Source organism: Colletes gigas, unplaced genomic scaffold, assembly GCF_013123115.1.
Source record: "Colletes gigas isolate AHSC1104 unplaced genomic scaffold, ASM1312311v1 Colletes_gigas_Sc00020, whole genome shotgun sequence".
Lineage (NCBI taxonomy): Eukaryota > Metazoa > Arthropoda > Insecta > Hymenoptera > Colletidae > Colletes > Colletes gigas.
In genome coordinates, this window is record NW_025106649.1 from 365,815 (window position 1) to 383,601 (window position 17,787).

At 34.4% G+C, this 17,787-nt stretch overlaps 1 protein-coding gene across 1 annotated transcript in view; it reads right to left on the bottom strand.

Moving 5' to 3' along the window:
* LOC122400878 (neuron navigator 3) overlaps nucleotides 1-17,787 on the bottom strand; it is a 345,501-nt gene that overhangs the window by 84,227 nt on the left and 243,487 nt on the right. Inside the window, exons 14-17 of the mRNA XM_043402613.1 lie at nucleotides 17,399-17,540; nucleotides 17,119-17,145; nucleotides 14,883-15,127; nucleotides 13,734-13,885 (exon numbers count right to left, since the gene is read on the bottom strand). Coding sequence (XP_043258548.1) covers nucleotides 13,734-13,885; nucleotides 14,883-15,127; nucleotides 17,119-17,145; nucleotides 17,399-17,540 — 566 coding nt within the window. The remainder of the gene's footprint in view (nucleotides 1-13,733; nucleotides 13,886-14,882; nucleotides 15,128-17,118; nucleotides 17,146-17,398; nucleotides 17,541-17,787) is intronic.

Here is a 17,787-nt window from a genome sequence, read left to right on the forward strand (position 1 = left end):
TGTTGTAAATGAAAACAAAATTTATGCATGAAATCTACGAGATCTAATTTTGAATTGGCCCTCCAAAGATTGAAATTATGTGTAATTACTGCTACTCGTGTTCGTACACTGTAATGGTGGTTATAAATGGGGAGAAAAATTGCTTCCTATGAATTGAGTTATTTTTAAAACTGATGCAAGTTCATTTTTTCATAGATTGAGATATTTGAAAAGATTGGCCCTCTAAAGATTAAAATTATGTATAATTACTGCCACTCTTGTTCGTACACTGTAATGGTGGTTATAAATGGTGAGAAAAATTGCTTCCTATGAATTGAGTTATTTTTAGAACTGGTGCAAGTTCATTTTTTCATAGATTGAGATATTTGAAAACATTGGTCCTCTAAAGATTAAAATTATGTATAATTACTGCCACTCGTGTTCGTACTCTGTAATGGTGGTTATAAATGGGGAGAAAAATTGTTTGCTATGAATTGAGTTATTTTTGAAACTGATGCAAGTTCATTTTTGCATAGATTGAGATATTTGAGGGTTTAAATTAGCAAGAAAAATGGTTGATGACTGTACAATATTGGAGATGATGGTCCCACGTGTGATCAACAAAGTGCAGCTGCATTAATCGAGGTCGAGTTAGGGATGGGTGACCGCCAAGGAAAACACTACTTATTGTTGAATTTATATACTGTTTATATTATTAATAAATACTTCTCTATCGATCTTGTAATTAAGTATTACTTGCTTGTTAATATTTAAAAATAAAAAAACAAAAAAAAAGACTACTTTTAAATAGAAGAAAAACAACATTTGGTAGAAATAAATCGAAAAAATTTGTACAGCACCAGTTTCATTTATAGTGTACGAATACTAGTGGAAGTAACTGTGTAAAATACTATTCAAAACACAGTATAGTAAACAATAACATTTGGTATAAAAATAAATAGAAAGAAATTCATAAGAAACAAAGTTGTTTCATTTGTAGTGAATCACCCTTATAGTGTACGAATACTAGTAAAAATAACTGTAATACTATTCAAACTACAGTGTAATAAATAACATTTGGTAAAAATAAATTAAGTGGGTAGGGAAAAGTAACTGTATATGAATAAAATATAGTAAAATTAGCGAAGGAAAAAAATCCCTAGAAAGAAAATGCAATAAAACTAGAAGTGAAGATATAGTAAATTACCCCATTATAGCATATGTATTATTATACTAGTGTAATAAACAGTGTAATAAACAACATTTAGTAAAACTAATCACAGTGTAATAAACAACATTTAGTAAAACTAAAAGAGGTAGATGGGGGAGTAATTGTATATGAATAAAATATAGTAAAATTAGCGAAGGAAAAAATCCCTAGAAAGAGAATGCAATAAAACCAGACGTGAAGATATAGTAAATCACCCCATTATAGTATATACTATTCAAACCACAGTGCAAAAAATAACATTTGGTAAAAATAAATAAAGTGGTTGGGGAAAAATAACTGTATATGAATAAAATATAGTAAAATTAACGAAAAAAAAAAATCCCTAGAAAGAGAATGCAATAAAATCAGAACGGGAGATAAAATTCTGTTTATTTAGATATAAATTTCGAACTAGTGGGTGTAACTCTATATAGAAATTTTACTATTACTGTCTTGGAAAAATATTGAGTATTCCAAGTATTTCTAACGATGTTGAAAGGCTAGGATGTTGCTCTAGTGTTAACGAAAAGATACTAAACTTCAGATCTTGGTAAAAATTGTATCACTTTCGTAATTAAGAATTTTCAATGTACAAAAATGGTCATAACTCGAGAACAAGGACAGTCGTGGTGTGTGTAATATTTATACACAAATTTTTAGTTATTTTCGTGTTCAAGTGGGTTCTATATGTTGGGGATACACCCTACACATTTAATGACGGCGCAACGTTGCTGCTTATCGAACATCTAGAAACTCTTCTTGTAATTAATGAGCCCAGATAACAGATTTTCCATCACTATCGCGATAGAAGCACACGCATGGTCAGAATGAGCGCTATGGTTTCGAGTCGATCGTAAATTACAAGAACCCTTTAATTGCTCGCGTTATTCATAGAAAACAAGAGCCATCCGCGAGTAGGTCACATTCCAGTAGCAAAAAGCAGACACGAAAATCCAATAATTCAAAGCAAATTTATTCTATTAATATTTTCAGAAACGAATCGAAAAAGAAATAAAAATACTGAGAAGAGTATATTAGCTGTGCAGAATTTTGCTCAATAATTTAAATAACCTGTTTCCTTCCATTTCTCAATGGGGGAAAAATGAAAAAATCGTGCAAAAATATTTAAACAATATCTGTCTTTTCACAAACAGTTTCTTCTTTAAATCGCCTTGAAAATGGCGGCTAAAACCAAAATAGACCTTCATAGGCGTTTACAACGTGTCGCACAATTCCTGACACGATGTAAACATCCGTCAAGACACGTCACTCGGGTGTAATAATCATTTTCATAAAATTTTTATCGTTCGATGACTCACTGATACCAACTCTCGAGGCACGTTCTAAAACGATTCGAATAATCGCGGAAATTATTGTCGATAAAAAATTAACTCGAAGACCTTGAACTTTTCAGTTAAAAAAAAGAATGATTGGTATATAGAAATAAAAAGTCTAACATTTCTTGAATTTTGACCCGTTAAAAAAATTAATACGATCCACCTTGTATATAGAGAAAAGTATAAATTGGTCGAATAATTTACGATAGTAAACATACGGTACACGCACGGTAATTACAGGGTTTAATTACTATTACAGGGTGATCGTTAAATCATTGATCAGATTACATTGTGTACGAGTTTAATGCAAACGCGTCCATTCTACAACACGTACGATTTAAACGACAGATTAAAATTTCCAATCGATCGGGTTCTTAATTGAAAAAGTTGCACGAGCCTGTATCTATCTCAACATCGCCAAATGACGCCATAAATGACGCATTTCCGACGAGTCCTACGCCAGCTGTAAAAGCGTTTGCTTCGTGCTACCTGTTGCCTGGCTTCCGGCTAAAAGTGTCTGCTGGAATTTTGATTACGAATAAAGGGCTGTCAATGGTGAAACATCGAGCCCGCGAACGATATAATTAATCCTTTTCCCACGTAACGCAGCTGCCAGCGATATTTCTTAATAACGCGTGTCACAACCGTCGATTGTTCCGACATTTTTCGCAAATACAATACACTAAGGGGTCATATTCTGTAATAGAACGTTCGAACTCGCGAAATATCCACGAATTTTCTCCAAAGAAACTTAGCAAACGTGTGAATATAAGGGAGGGCATGTTTATCTAATAACTTGTGGTGTGCACGTGTAATATAATAAGTTATATGAACTTTTTTTGTGTGATTTCTATGAGGTATTTGGAGGCAATTTTATTTTTAAAATAAAAAGTGACAACCTAGGATCTAATCTCTAAGCATGATAGTCAAGACGAATTTTAAAGCAATGATTTTTGGCCAAGAAAACTATTTTCCAAATCTCTTCATCACGATTTGACTATCAAAACTTATTTTAAATTATGGATGCATTTAATTCAAGCTTTATATTCCCACTTCGAGATTTGATTAGATTTTAAACAAAATTGATTCATGGATAATCATGGTTACCTCTTGTAGTTTTTGTTTTTTTATATGTATGTTTAAATATCTAAAAATTGTTTTAAATAAATCTTGAAAGGGATTAAAATGACCATGAAATATGTTACAAAAATATTCCACTTTCTGCAATAAAGGAAAAATTAAGTGAAATTTTATGTTTGTCCTGTATTTTCAGAATTTGATAACTGACACACTAATTTAACTATTCCTGATTTTTGTCTTATTTTGCTGTATAGAATCACCTACTTTCTGCTTGTAGTTTTTTTGTAAATGAATATAATTTTTACAACTATTGCTTTTCTCATCATTCTGCATATAAAAGAGCTAAGACCATTGAAAACGTAACGCTTTGAGAGACGTTCCATATTTTACCATTGGGGATATTGCTTTATAGCAGCAGGTGTTCGAGCGATTCATAGCTTGTCTCACAGCCTGTCCTAGTTTCTAGAATTACCCTGTATATTCTATTAGAGAACACGTTTCATTACTCGCGATGTTAACGTTCTGACTTTATAATTGTTGCACTTGTTTCAAGAATGACCCCGAAGGGTCAGAAACCTCATATGAAGCACAATCTGGACGTTCTATTATCATTAGACTGCGGATTTTCATTAATAGAATTAAAGAAATGGGAACTTTGTAAAGCATTTCTTATATTTCTGAATATTAAGTTTTAAAATTTCCCATAAATACGTAAACATCCACAGTCTAATTATCACACAGAAATTCATTTTAAAATTCACTATGAAGTCTGAAAATTTGACTCTCACATAAAGGTGGTTCCTCGACTAAAAAAAGTTATTAAAATCAGATTCTATACTTCACGAAACCCCAAAAAATCATCTATAACAGAGTCTCTATAAATAATGACACTATCAACATGTCGACTGTTAGACTAAAACCCCAAAGTTTTCGTTCGAGACCAAAATTTTGATTTTATTTAATTTCCGTCCCCCCATTATTTTCACAATCTCACTGAGATTCATAAATCCTATTAAAATTTATTTCCCTTGAAATTTCGACTCGAGGATCGTTCCATATCGAAAAATTCAGTCACCCCCATACATCGCGACGATCGAAGCTTTGGAAGATCCGGGGGGGGGCAGTGGATCGGGTCGATCGACGGCGTGCATTCATATTTCAAGCGGATAGAGCGTATCCTAGCGATTCACACGACGATCGACATAACGAGGGCCCCCGTACATGGCGTCAATAACTATACATGGACATAGTGGAAGGAAAGATCGGCGAGTTCCGAGTCGGCGGGGTTCTTTCCCGTCCGCGAGTGTTTATCCTCGTTGCACGGGGCCACGTCGTATCGTCGACCGGTCGCGCGAGTGACGAACGGTCGACCTGGCCTCGCCAGCAGCCGATGACAGAAACGGAAACGCGAGAAAAAGACAAAGTGGAGAAAATAAGGCAGGACGATAGTGGACGAAGGTGTACGCGCCGGGAATGCAGCACGCTCGTCGCATATAGTAGCGCAAAAATGATCGGGTCCCCGGTAGATCCCTCGTTTCCTAGGAACGATCCAACGACGCGCTTCTTTCCTTCCATATACGCGTCCAACCCCCACCCGCCCCTCGTCGTACAACGATCCAGGTGCGATTCACGCTATATCGAAAATTTTATGCCCGAGGACGGACCGTTTTGTCGTCCAAGCGCGACGCGAATGGCCTTTTTCTTTTTTAAAACGTATTCGAAACACGACGTCGAAAGGGGCCGATCTGCCTCGTGTCGAGCAACGAGAGTAGTGTAAACTTTGCTCGTTCGCGTCCGGTGGCTATGGTCAAACGTGATCACTGTTTTCAATGAGCTCCAAATATCCGGGCGATCGAATTGGGAAAAGAAAATTGATGTCTAGGGACTTTTGGTGTAAGAATGAAAACAAGGGTATGAATTCCTTTTTTTCGATTAAAATGGGTTTAGATACTGATAATTGGAATTCGAGTAGATTAATGTTGGATTTGAATTAATTAGGATTCAGTGTATTGGATTTGCTTATATGTAATTCGAATCAAAATTAAAAATTGTAATTTTGAGATTAATTTGTGGACTTTTGTTGTACAGCGAAAAGAAAATTTATGTCTAAGGACTTTTGGCCTAAAAATGAGAAGGATATGGATTCTTTTTTTCGATTAAAATGGTTTTAGATACTGATAATTGGGATTCGAGTAGATTATTGTTGGATTTGAATTAATTAGGATTCTGTGTATTGGATTTGGCTATGTGTAATTTTAATTAAAATTTAAGAGATTTGTGGACTTTTCTGGACTTAACTAGATTGGTGGACTTTTGTTGTAAAGTGAAGAGAAAATTTATGTCTAGGGACTTTTGGCCTAAAAATGAGAACAAGAGTATGGATTCTTTTTTTCGATTAAAATGGGTTTAGATACTGATAATTGGGATTTGAGTAGATCATTGTTGGATCTGAATTAATTAGGATTCAGTTTATTGGATTTGGTTATATGTAATTGTAATCAAAATTTAAAATTGTGATTTTGAGATTAATTTGTGGAATTTTGTTGTAAAGTGAAAAGAAAATTTATGTCTAGGGACTATTGGCCTAAACATGAGAACCAGAGTATGGATTCTTTTTTTCGATTAAAATGGGTTTAAATACTGATAATTGGAATTCAATGTATTGGATTTGGTTATATGTAATTTTAATAAAAATCTAAAATTGTGATTTTGAGACTAATTTGTGGACTTTTGTTGTAAAATTAAAAGAAGCTGTTGGGTGTTGGTTCTTTTCTAGATTAACCCTTAAGTGGATTATTTAAAGCAATAATTATTTAATATATGTCAATGTGATTATTCGAAAATTGATGTAATCTTCTATCAGTTCATTATTTTTTAAATGCCCGAAGGAAAGTTGATTTCCATTTACCAATTTGGTGAAAATCAACATTAAAATAATTCAGTTGAGACTGTGAGTCCACTTAAGGGTTAAAATAGATTTAGCTACTTATAATTATAAGTGAAACTTGTTATCTCGTTATTCATTCTACTCTACTTTTCTCTACAATGATTCAGGATCCAGTTTATCGATCTCGCCTATCTGCAATTTTAACCAAAATATGAAACTGTAATTTTAAGAAAAATTTGGAGCCTTTTGTTCTAAAAATGAAAAGAAGTATGGATACTTTTCTTGATAAAAATGGTTTTAGCTGCTAATAATTATAAATGAAACTTCTCATCTTGCTATCCATTTTACTATGAAAATTTAACACTGTAATTTTTAAAAAAATATTTCTGTGGTCGATGAGTCTTACGAAACAGTAAGTCAGTATTATTTAATTTCCCCACGATTTTTATCTGTGTTTTCCTGGTTTTTAAGAACGAAACTAACATTACTCTTGTTTGTAATTTTTGCATCTATTTTTAAGATTCTTTTTACATTAATATGAAACGTATGAATCTGTTAGTGGAAGACTAGGTTCTTGAAACGATGTTTTCAGGGTCCTTTCTATCTATTTCCCCGCGTTTAGAGCCCAGGACGATCAATTAAAGGTTATCTCGCGAGAAACAGGCATTCGTGGGTAGCTACGCGGATCTTTGCTCGGAAACTTGATCGATTCGCGATGCACTTTCAGATATCGTATCGCGATTATGCGTCCCGATAGCATGGGAGCCGAGAGCCGGCTCAAACGAGTCGATTTGACCGTAATATCTGTCTTCTCAGCGTGTCCACCTCATTATTCCTCAGAGATCCACGATTCTGTTGCATAGACGTACAAAAGTCTCATAAAAATACAACTTGTTGAATGAAAACTAGGATTTGAATCATAGAATGAAATATTTCCTACCGAACAGATGAAAATTAAAACTCTGAATCAGTCGTAAATGAATTAACTATGCGTTACTTGTTATTCGAATAAAATTTCGCCCACCTGTCTTCCTTTTTTTAAATCATTAAATATTAAATTTTCCTCAAGATTTCAAACAACTTTTTCCCTCGAAAAATTCATAAACCGTACATATGTTTTCAAAACCTTCTATTTCTAATAAATTTCTAATAAAACTTGTAAAAAATGTACTACACTGAATTTTTGAAAATTTATCTCAACTTCTATAAGAGAATGAATGAAACACTTATTTTCATTGCATAGAAATAAATATACTAATATAATTGTCGGTAGTTCTGGCGTTAATTCCAGAATTCGACCAAAATGGAGACAACTCTGAAGAAGGGTTGCAACATTTATCAAAAGTTACACTAAAAATTTAGGTGCTGAATATATCGATACCATTGAATAAATTGCTAGGGTAAAAATATAAAAAGAAAAAGGACTGCTTCAAAAATAAATAGGAATTATTAAAGATTTCAGTCGCTACAAGTGCAACGACCGTAAAGTCATGTCCGCTTTTAAGATTTTTTTCGAGACCTGGCTCCGAAATTCAACTCCAAAGAGCAGATTAAATGGATTGCCTTCCCTCGAGTTATTAAGCACAGTGACGCGTTATGCCTTCATAGGGCCCAAGGCAAAGCGAAATTTAGGGAGCCTCGTCTAAAGAAAAAACCGAATGACGAACATTCATAACAGAAATCCCATTTTGTAAGACGATGAAACAAATTACATAATACGAGAAAGAAATCTAACGTTATAAATATTTTTAATATCTGAGAAATTAATGTCTGCGGCATGGTCTGTCAATTTATTATAATCAATTTTGTTCGTTACACTATTTTCGACACAAAGTATTACCAAAATAATTTCTTCTTGCCCTTTTGGAATTTTTTTATGTAATTACTCAGTGAATTGATTAAAAATATTTTGTTATGCTTCAAAAATTAATTTCTAGCGACAGTTTGTTGCAAATGCCATTTAAACAATTTATAACAAATCTGTTTCTTCGCCAATAAACAAACTGTGACACTGATTAAAAAATAATAAATATACTAGAAAAGGAGAATTTAAATTTCACATAAATAAAATTATTTTCATAATAGCCTCGGTCGGTAAGAACCAATCTCAACAATAAAAAAAATATAACGAACATATCTATATTTTTGCAACACTGTTTCATTAAAAACTATTATCTAATTATTCCTATACCTTTGCACTGCAATTCAATTCAAGCATTCGACGTTTGTCAATTCTTCATCTCTCACCCCCCTTTGCTGAATCATTCACAAAATCATTCCACAGGGTAAATTTGATAAACATCGTTGTAGGGTTAGGTCCTTTTCTCTGTCTGCTTTCTATTTTGTCACGTAGAAGATAACCGACATAATGGTAAACAAACCCAGGAAGTATTACGAACGTAACGCGTAATCCACGATAAAACGTTTACAAAGAGAAAGGTCGCCCGACGATAAGTTATCGACGTAAAGCGATCGAGTCGACCGCTCGGGATCGATAAAAATCAAACCAGACAAACGACTCCATTTCAATTACTTTTCTTTCAGCCAGTCCGCCGCATCGGAAGATCACGTTTCGGGCTCATCGATCGCGCGATCGATTCGGACGATCATCACTGACTACGCGTACCACGACGAACAATCGATTTTACCGCGGTGAACAACTCGTCCTCGCACTTTTGTCACACTGGGTACGCGGTAGATCGCGATCGTTGCCCGCCAAAACATCGACGGATAAACACAACGAAGCGTACGTACGTCTCGCGTGCACGAAACGACGATTAGGGGACGCGCGATGTTCGAAGTAGCGCGTCTCGGCACAAACTGAACGTAAACCGAGTACCGATCCACGCCACGGCGATCCAAGATGCCAGAGTGGCGGCGTCGCGTCTGATTGGCTCGCGCCGCAGATCTTCCTTGTTGAACAGCCAATCAGCTGCACGGACGCTAACCGCGGCCTCGGAGCAACGCGGGTCGTTCGAAATTTCATTAACGCGTCCCTCGATCTTTTTAACACCTTTCTAGACGTTCGAAATACTGGGTTAGCTCGAATGAAACTTTTCCACGTTACTTCAGCTTCGTGAAAATGCATGTTCACGTTGAAAAATAGTGAAATAAAATGTACTGTTGGTTGTTATAATAAAACTATTAGTCAGTATATAAAATACATGATTGTTTTGAGAATAATTATTTCAGGTTATTTCAATTTTATGTAAATGTTCGTACACGTTGAAAAATAATGAAATTTGGTACTTTGTTAGACACTGTAATAAAACTATTAAATATTGTGTAAGATATAGGATTGTTTTGAGAATAGCTTTTCCACGTTATTTAAATTTCATGAGAATGCATGTTCACGTTAAAAATAACATGTTATAATAACAAATAGCATGTTAAGAATAACGAAATAAAATACATTGTTTGTTGTTATAATAAAACTATTACTGTATAAAATATAGGATTGTTTTGAGAATAATTTTTTCACGTTATTTCAATTTTATGTAAATGCATGCTCACGTCGAAAAATAACGAAATAAAATACATTGTTAGTTGTTATAATAAAACTATTACTGTATAAAATATAGGATTATTTTGAGAATAATTTTTTTTATGTTATTTCAATTTTATGTAACTGTTTATACACGTTGAAAAATAATGAAATTTGGAATTTTGTTAGACACTAATAAAATTATTAAATACTGTATAAAATATAGGATTGTTTTGAGAAAAACTGTTCCACGTTATTTCAATTTTATGTAAATGTTTATACACGTTGAAAAATAATAATATAAAGTACATTGTTAACCACTATACTCACAGATACTGTTTTTGAATAGAAAAGAAATTATTGAATTCTCTACCAGAATCAAATATGGCGTCGCCAAGATGGCTACCAGTTCTCAATAACCAAAATATAGTATTATCTCGATAAAAACTTCTCCACGTTGCTACAATTTCCCATAAACGTTCATAGACGTTGAAAAACAATAAAATAAAGTGCATTGTTAACCACTATACTCACAAATATTGTTATTTTTGAATAGAAAAGAAATTATTGAACTTTCTATCAGAATCAAATATGGCGTCACCAAGATGGCTACCAGCTTTCAATAAACAAAATATAATATTGTCTCGATAAAAACTTGTCCACGTTGCTACAATTTCGCATAAATGTTCATACACGTTGAAAAATAATAAAATAAAGTACATTGTTAACCACTATACTTACAGATATTGTTATTTTTGGATAGAAAATAAATTATTAAATTCTCTACCAGAATCAAATATGGCATCGTCAAGATGGCTACCAGTTCTCAATAACCAAAATATAGTATTATCTCGATAAAAACTCCTCCACGTTGCTACAATTTCCCATAAATGTTCATACACGTTGAAAAATAATAAAATAAAGTACATTATTAACCACTATACTCACAGATATTGTTATTTTTGGATAGAAAATAAATTATTGAATTCTCTACCAGAATCAAATATGGTGTCGCCAAGATGGCTACCAGTTTTCTATTTTTTGTATGACATACTCGATATTATTCTTCCTACTGGTTACTATAATACGAGGAAAAGGGAAACAAATAACGGTGGTATATTTTTACTAGAATTAGGCGAGGTATTATGTTTCCCAACCATTGAGAAATGTTACCCAAGCGTAGAATTAACATGCTCGAAGGCCACTTACAATAATCGATGCTTTTTAAAATTGCTACGAGATGCGTGAACAAAGTTTGTAAATAATTTATAATAATTCTGAGCTTCGAGAAAATTCTGAAAATCAAAATAAAAATTCTAAAAACAAAACATTGAGAACAAAATCTTAATTTTTAATTAATTAATCCGAATGCTGCTTTATTGTTCATTTTTTACCGGTGAATAACCTGCACATCTGCGCGAGGCGGTCCTATCCTCAACGATGTTGGTCTTGTATAGATAAAAATGATGGAAATTTTGATTTCGAGTATCAATAGTATGATTGATAGACGTTTACACCGATCGCTATCAACTATCTCTAAAAGTAAACACAGTTTTCCTAAATATACTAGATAAATATTGTCCATCTATTTTTATCCCGTACTCTAATAAAGACAATTATTATTATTTTTATTATAATCGTTTACGGAAGCATTTGTGGGTCCATAAGATTTATGTGTACATAAGATTTATTATTATTTTTAATCGTAGAAAATAGTGGCATAATTTTGGGAAAAAATTTCTGGGGCAAATTTTAATTTTGTTTAAATTATTGCCCGTATCTATAATAATATAGTAATCCATCATAAGACAAATGATTAAATTTTATGAAACAGTTAAACTTGTCTCGACACGTTCTCATACAATTTTTACAGTGTACACAATTTTAATTTGTACTCTCGAACAGGTGTTCCACGAGTATTTTATTATATTTGTTTTACTGCTTATAAACAGATCGATAATACATTTATAACTTTCATTCGAGACCATTAAACTCTTTATCTCTCGTACAAGAATTATTATCGTTCGTATTGCTTTACGTACTGTTACGTTAAATAAATAGGATCCAAATTACCGTACGTTAATTCCATAACTCAGCTAGAAATTACAATGGAAATTACGAACGTTATTTACCAGTGCAAATAACAACTGTAAACACTGTAAAATCATAAACAAAAGAAAAGAGATTCAATGCTCAAAAAACACGTGTTTACTGCAAGAAAAGAATTGATGAATTAAGAAATTAAAAAATTGCTAAAAGTCAAATATTTTATATTCACGAATCGAGAATATAATCACTGTAAAATCAGAAACAGAAAAAAAGGGATTCAACGGTAAAAAAAAACACGTGTTTAGTGCAAGAAATGAAATGACAATTCTGAAATTAAAAAATTACAGTATTGCTAAAAGTCAACAATATTTTATATTCACGAATCGAGAATATAATCACTGTAAAATCAGAAACAGAAAAAAAGGGATTCAACGGTTAAAAAAAACACGTGTTTAGTGCAAGAAATGAAATGACAATTCTGAAATTAAAAAATTACAGTATTGCTAAAAGTCAACAATATTTTATATTCACGAATCGAGAATATAATCACTGTATAATCAGAAACAGAAGAAAGGGATTCAATGCTCAAAAAACACGTGTTTACTGCAAGAAATGAAATGATGAATTCTGAAATTAAAAACTTACAGTATTGCTAAAAGTCAACATTTTATCTTCACGATATAAAATCACCGTAAAATCAGAAACAGAAAAAAAGGGTTTCAGCGGTCAAAAAACACGTGTTTATTGCTAGAAATGAAATGATGAATTCTGAAATTTAAAAAATACAGTATTGCTAAAAGTCAACAATATTTTATATTCACGAATCGAGAATATAATCACTGTAAAATCAGAAACAGAAGAAAAGAGGTTCAATGCTCAAAAAACACGAGTTTACTGCAAGAAATGAAATGATGAATTCTGAAATTAAAAAATTCCAGTATTGCTAAAAGTCAACATTTTAACTTCACGATATAAAATCACCGTAAAATCAGAAACAGAAAAAAGGGATTCAATGCTCAAAAAACACGTGTTTACTTCAAGAAATGAAATGATAAATCCTGAAATTAAAAAATTCCAGTATTGCTAAAAGTCAACATTTTAACTTCACGATATAAAATCACTGTAAAATCAGAAACAGAAAAAAGGGGATTCTACGGTCAAAAAACACGTGTTTACTGCAAGAAATGAAATGATGAATTCTGAAATTAAAAAATTCCAGTATTGCTAAAAGTCAACATTTTATCTTCACGATATAAAATCAGAAACAGAAAAAAAGGGATTGAACGGTCAAAAAGCACATGTTTACTGTAAAAAATGAAAGTTGTCGCATTCGTGGTTCTGACATAATGGGGACGGTATGTCGGGTGTTCTATAGAAAATTGTCGCAACAGGTTTGGCCGGATCAAGCTCGTTAGAAGAGCACGACCTGCAACGAGCAGCTTGTAAGTACGCTAATTGTCGTCCCGTTCGATTAATTATGATTAATCATTTGCACCAATTCCCTTGTCGCGGCACGGATAACTCGACCTATCTCCCGCGACAGGATAGATCCGTGTCGAGGAATTGTGTATCAACGTGACGTCAGTTTAACAGACCGGTACATAAATTACGAAATACGTATGACTCGGTCCCGAACGGTAGCAAGTTCGTAATATACGACCCGGCAATGCTTTATCGGTAAAGTTAATCGACGCAACATGTACTCACGTTTGTCGATAGCTGGCTAGTCAACGAATGGACTTTTTCTTGGGCGTCCAGGAGCTCGCGTCGTAATTTCCTCAGCTCGTGCGCTTGTTTCTCCTCGGCTGAACTGTACAGACTGCTCGCCGTCGATACCAAAGATACCGAAGAACCATGAACTGAAAGCAGAAGAGAAAGATTCCTCTTTTTTCCCCCCGTCCATCAAGTGAAATCTCGAGTAATTTCTCGATTATGCAAATAAACTGTCTATTAATAATAAAAGAACGCGATTCTCGTATCGAAGAGTCCTGCATCGTTTCACTGACGAGATAAAAGAATGCTCGAGCATTCCACGCGAATCTGAAAAGAAATTAACCATAGAAAAGTGAGCAATTATTTGTTCGTTTTAATGAAGAAAAGTCTGCCTTTTGATGGGTTGAATATTTTAGAATCTATAAAACATTTTTCAAACGTGATTTTTCAAACGTGATTTTTCAAACTAAAATGCATGTACAGACACAAATTCAATAGTTAATTCCAAATTATCTGAACTAATCTGTTACGATGAACTTAGTCTAATATTTCTGTCTCACACTGTACAATTAATAGTTGGTCATATTTATAAAAATTGCTCACTTCCTTCGAGTTTTCTTTCTCAGATTCGCGAGGGAACTCTCAAATTTCCACTTTTGTCGCCATTAAATGGCCCTTTTAAAATCCTCGTTTCTAAAGTTTTATATTTTCTTCGCCGTGGAGACTATGTCGTTTAGACGTGCTTCAGCCACCAGATGGCTGTTATTTAGATTTTTCTCGTTGTGTTTGACCTAAAAGCTTCACATATAGGAGACTGCTTTCACCTGGTAGGCGCGTCTAAGGCAGGATCCGCTAGGAAAGCCTTGCTGAAAAATCCTCCAGCGGATCTAGGACGAAACGCCGTAATACTTTGGCTCTTTCGAACCAAGAATATTATTTTTATTAAATACATAGAAATCACAAAGGTTCCCTTTTTTATCAATCATAAGTAACAAATAAAATAACAAAAAATGAAAGAATAAAACCATATTAAATCTTCGTTAATATACATATTGTAATAAGAAAGGAAACGTTTCTGATTTCGTTATTCCAAGCAATTAAATTAAATTTTGTTATTTAAAACGCAACGAAACGAAAACTTACTGTCGTCGTCCTTGTGCACGTGTTGGTAAAGATTAGGCGGTTGTCGCGAAGTGTGCGTGGGCGTTGGAGACGTTGGCTGAGACCAGTGCTGTCCCGTACACCCGGTAGATCCAACAGGAACGCTATAATAGGGTTCGACACCGACACCCATTCCTATCCCGACTCCGACCTCCTCGCCGACGGAAGACGAGGCCCCGCTTCCTCTAGCTAACATTGACGGATACATTTTTTCGCTTTTCGTGGATCTGCGAAAACAGAGGTACAACCATCTAAATCATCGGTAGAGAATATTTGGCTACTACATCGTAAGTCACTTCGAAGATCAGCAAAGAGTTCCCTGATCGAGTCACAAGTTCGCGTGAATATCCATTGTTATCGTTGATTGATATTCCACGCACGACCACGATCGCTGATAGAACTGTTTGCATCTTCGAAGAATTAAAAAGCGCGTAACGTGCACGGATAGAAGATGGCCGTCGTCGAACACTTAAGGAGGCATTCCCTCTTTTCGAGTCGTTACAAACCATTTTTTGGGAATATTTATATCAAAAACTATGAAATATCAACTTTTGCACGGTTATTTGTTAATATTCTAGCTAGGGGAAAAGTCTTCTCTCGATTATTATTGATAATAAAGCGAATCAAATTTTGAAGCGACGAAAAATGGGGATAGTTGGACGCCATGTTGGATTAAAATCAAACTTAGATTTCAACTACTGTGACTATCGTTTTTTGAGAATATTTTTACCAAAAACTATGAAAGATCAACTTTTGCACGGTTATTTGTTAATACTGGGGAAAAAATCTTTTCTCGATTATTATTGATAATAGAGTAAATCAAATCTTGAAGCGACGAAAAATGGGGACAATGGTCGCCATGTTGGATTTAAATCAAACTTAGATTTCAACTACTGTGGCTATCGTTTTTTGAGAATATTTTTACCAAAAACTATGAAAGATCAACTTTTGCACGGCTATTTCTTAATATTCTAGCTCGGAAAAAATTCTTCTCTCGATTATTATTAATAATATAGCGAATCAAATTTTGAAGCGGTGAAAAATGGGGACAGTGGTCACCATGTTGGATTTAAATCAAACTCAGATTTCAACTGCATGAACGTGGCTATCGTTTGTTAATTTAAACAGCATAATTTCTAGAAAGCTAACGTTCTAGAACATTATCTAGCCTTCACACTTTTAATAATCATTTAAAAAATCGATTTTTTCGTCCTGAAAAACGGGAATATCTCCTTAAGAAATCTCGTCGAAACGTCAGAGAATTTGCCCAAGTATCTCGCTCGAAACGATAGAAAGCACAGACATCGTTGTAGCATGTCGCGCCTGATTGCGTTCGGGAAAGGAAGAACGAATCGGACAATTACAAGTTAATTCCCGAACGCAATCACGCGTTTCCGCGAAACGGAAATCTTGAGATGCGAAGAAATCGGAATCGTCGTTGGTTTTTTTTCATTTCTTTATTCCATAAAACTGGAGTCCGTCGCGTTCGATTCACGGGAGAAACGGACGGACGACTCGACCGGGACGAGTGCTCTTCGCATCCGAGTGTTCAGTTTGTTTAGGACATCGACGAGAACACGTCTATCTACTTGGCCGAGTGTATACGTAATTAGTCGATCTGGAAGGGGCTCCTAATTAAAAGATAAATTCCGTTCCGTCTGAAAGCCGAGTACCACTTCTCGATCGTGTATACACTCGTGCAGTTCTATAATAGCACAACGAAGGGAAACGAGTCTAACGAACGATTCGCAAGAGTACTTCCATGGAACAAAAAAATGTAAGCCAAGAACGGTCTAAGTCAGAAACGATCTTAATTACGTACGTTTCGTATCGCGAAAAACTAAGTTCATAGAAGAAAGTAAAAAAAAGAAAAAAAGAAAGAAACGAAAACCGAAGAAGCGACAGAGCATGCGTTCGCACAATAAGCACACAGACCAGTCACAAAGTAGAAAAAATACAAAATACGAAATACGATGAAAATCGAAGTCGTTCCAATTACTGGTAAACTAAAACATCGCTATTGAGTAAAATCGATACACGTGTAAATAAGACTTGGAAATATATAAATACACAGGGATGTGTGTGTGTAAAGTGCGTACAACGGTCACTCGTGTGTACATGTAGGGTATTAATACCACCCCGGAGGGTATTGTTCGTTTTAATACTTATGCATTGAAAACAGGCTCGACGAATGTGTATTCTAGATTTTGCTCACTACCTTGGGAATGTCCTGTCCCGCAGATGGCTAGAACGGTATCAAATGATCTGCGTTATTTCACCGTAAACGAGCAATCGATGTCATTGCAGTGGTTAATTATAAAGAATCAGAAAGAAGCTGAAACTGATCGATTCAACGAATATGATGAGACATTTGCATCCTCTAGTCATGCATCTATACATATAGACGTATGCAAATGACTTTCTAAGGATCTCGTATGAGGTTGTGAAAGTAACTAGTGCAAGAAAAAATATATATATCGTTTACGCTACGGGCTCACCTAATGGAATTGCTTCTGTTCAGTCGCGGCGGGGCTGGCGATCCGGTCGAGTCCCTTTGATGCATCAACAAACGAGCATGAGTTAAGCTCGCACGATGGGAACCCAGCGACTCCACGCTGTCCGCCTCGCATAAACCCATTCCTGAAATTACGAAACTCGAGTAAATACATTGTCCAATACCCACGAACTTCATCGAATTAACTCGAAAATAGGCGTCCATGTTTCACGTATGTTTATCTAGTTTCAGGACTATCGTGTGCTCTGGTTTTTGTATATGCAATTTCCAACAGGGATTTGATGAAACAGAGAACTTTCAAATTATTCCTTTCCTGCTTTTAAGTTAAATTTATACACCAACACTTTAATTTATTTTATATTGGATTAATGA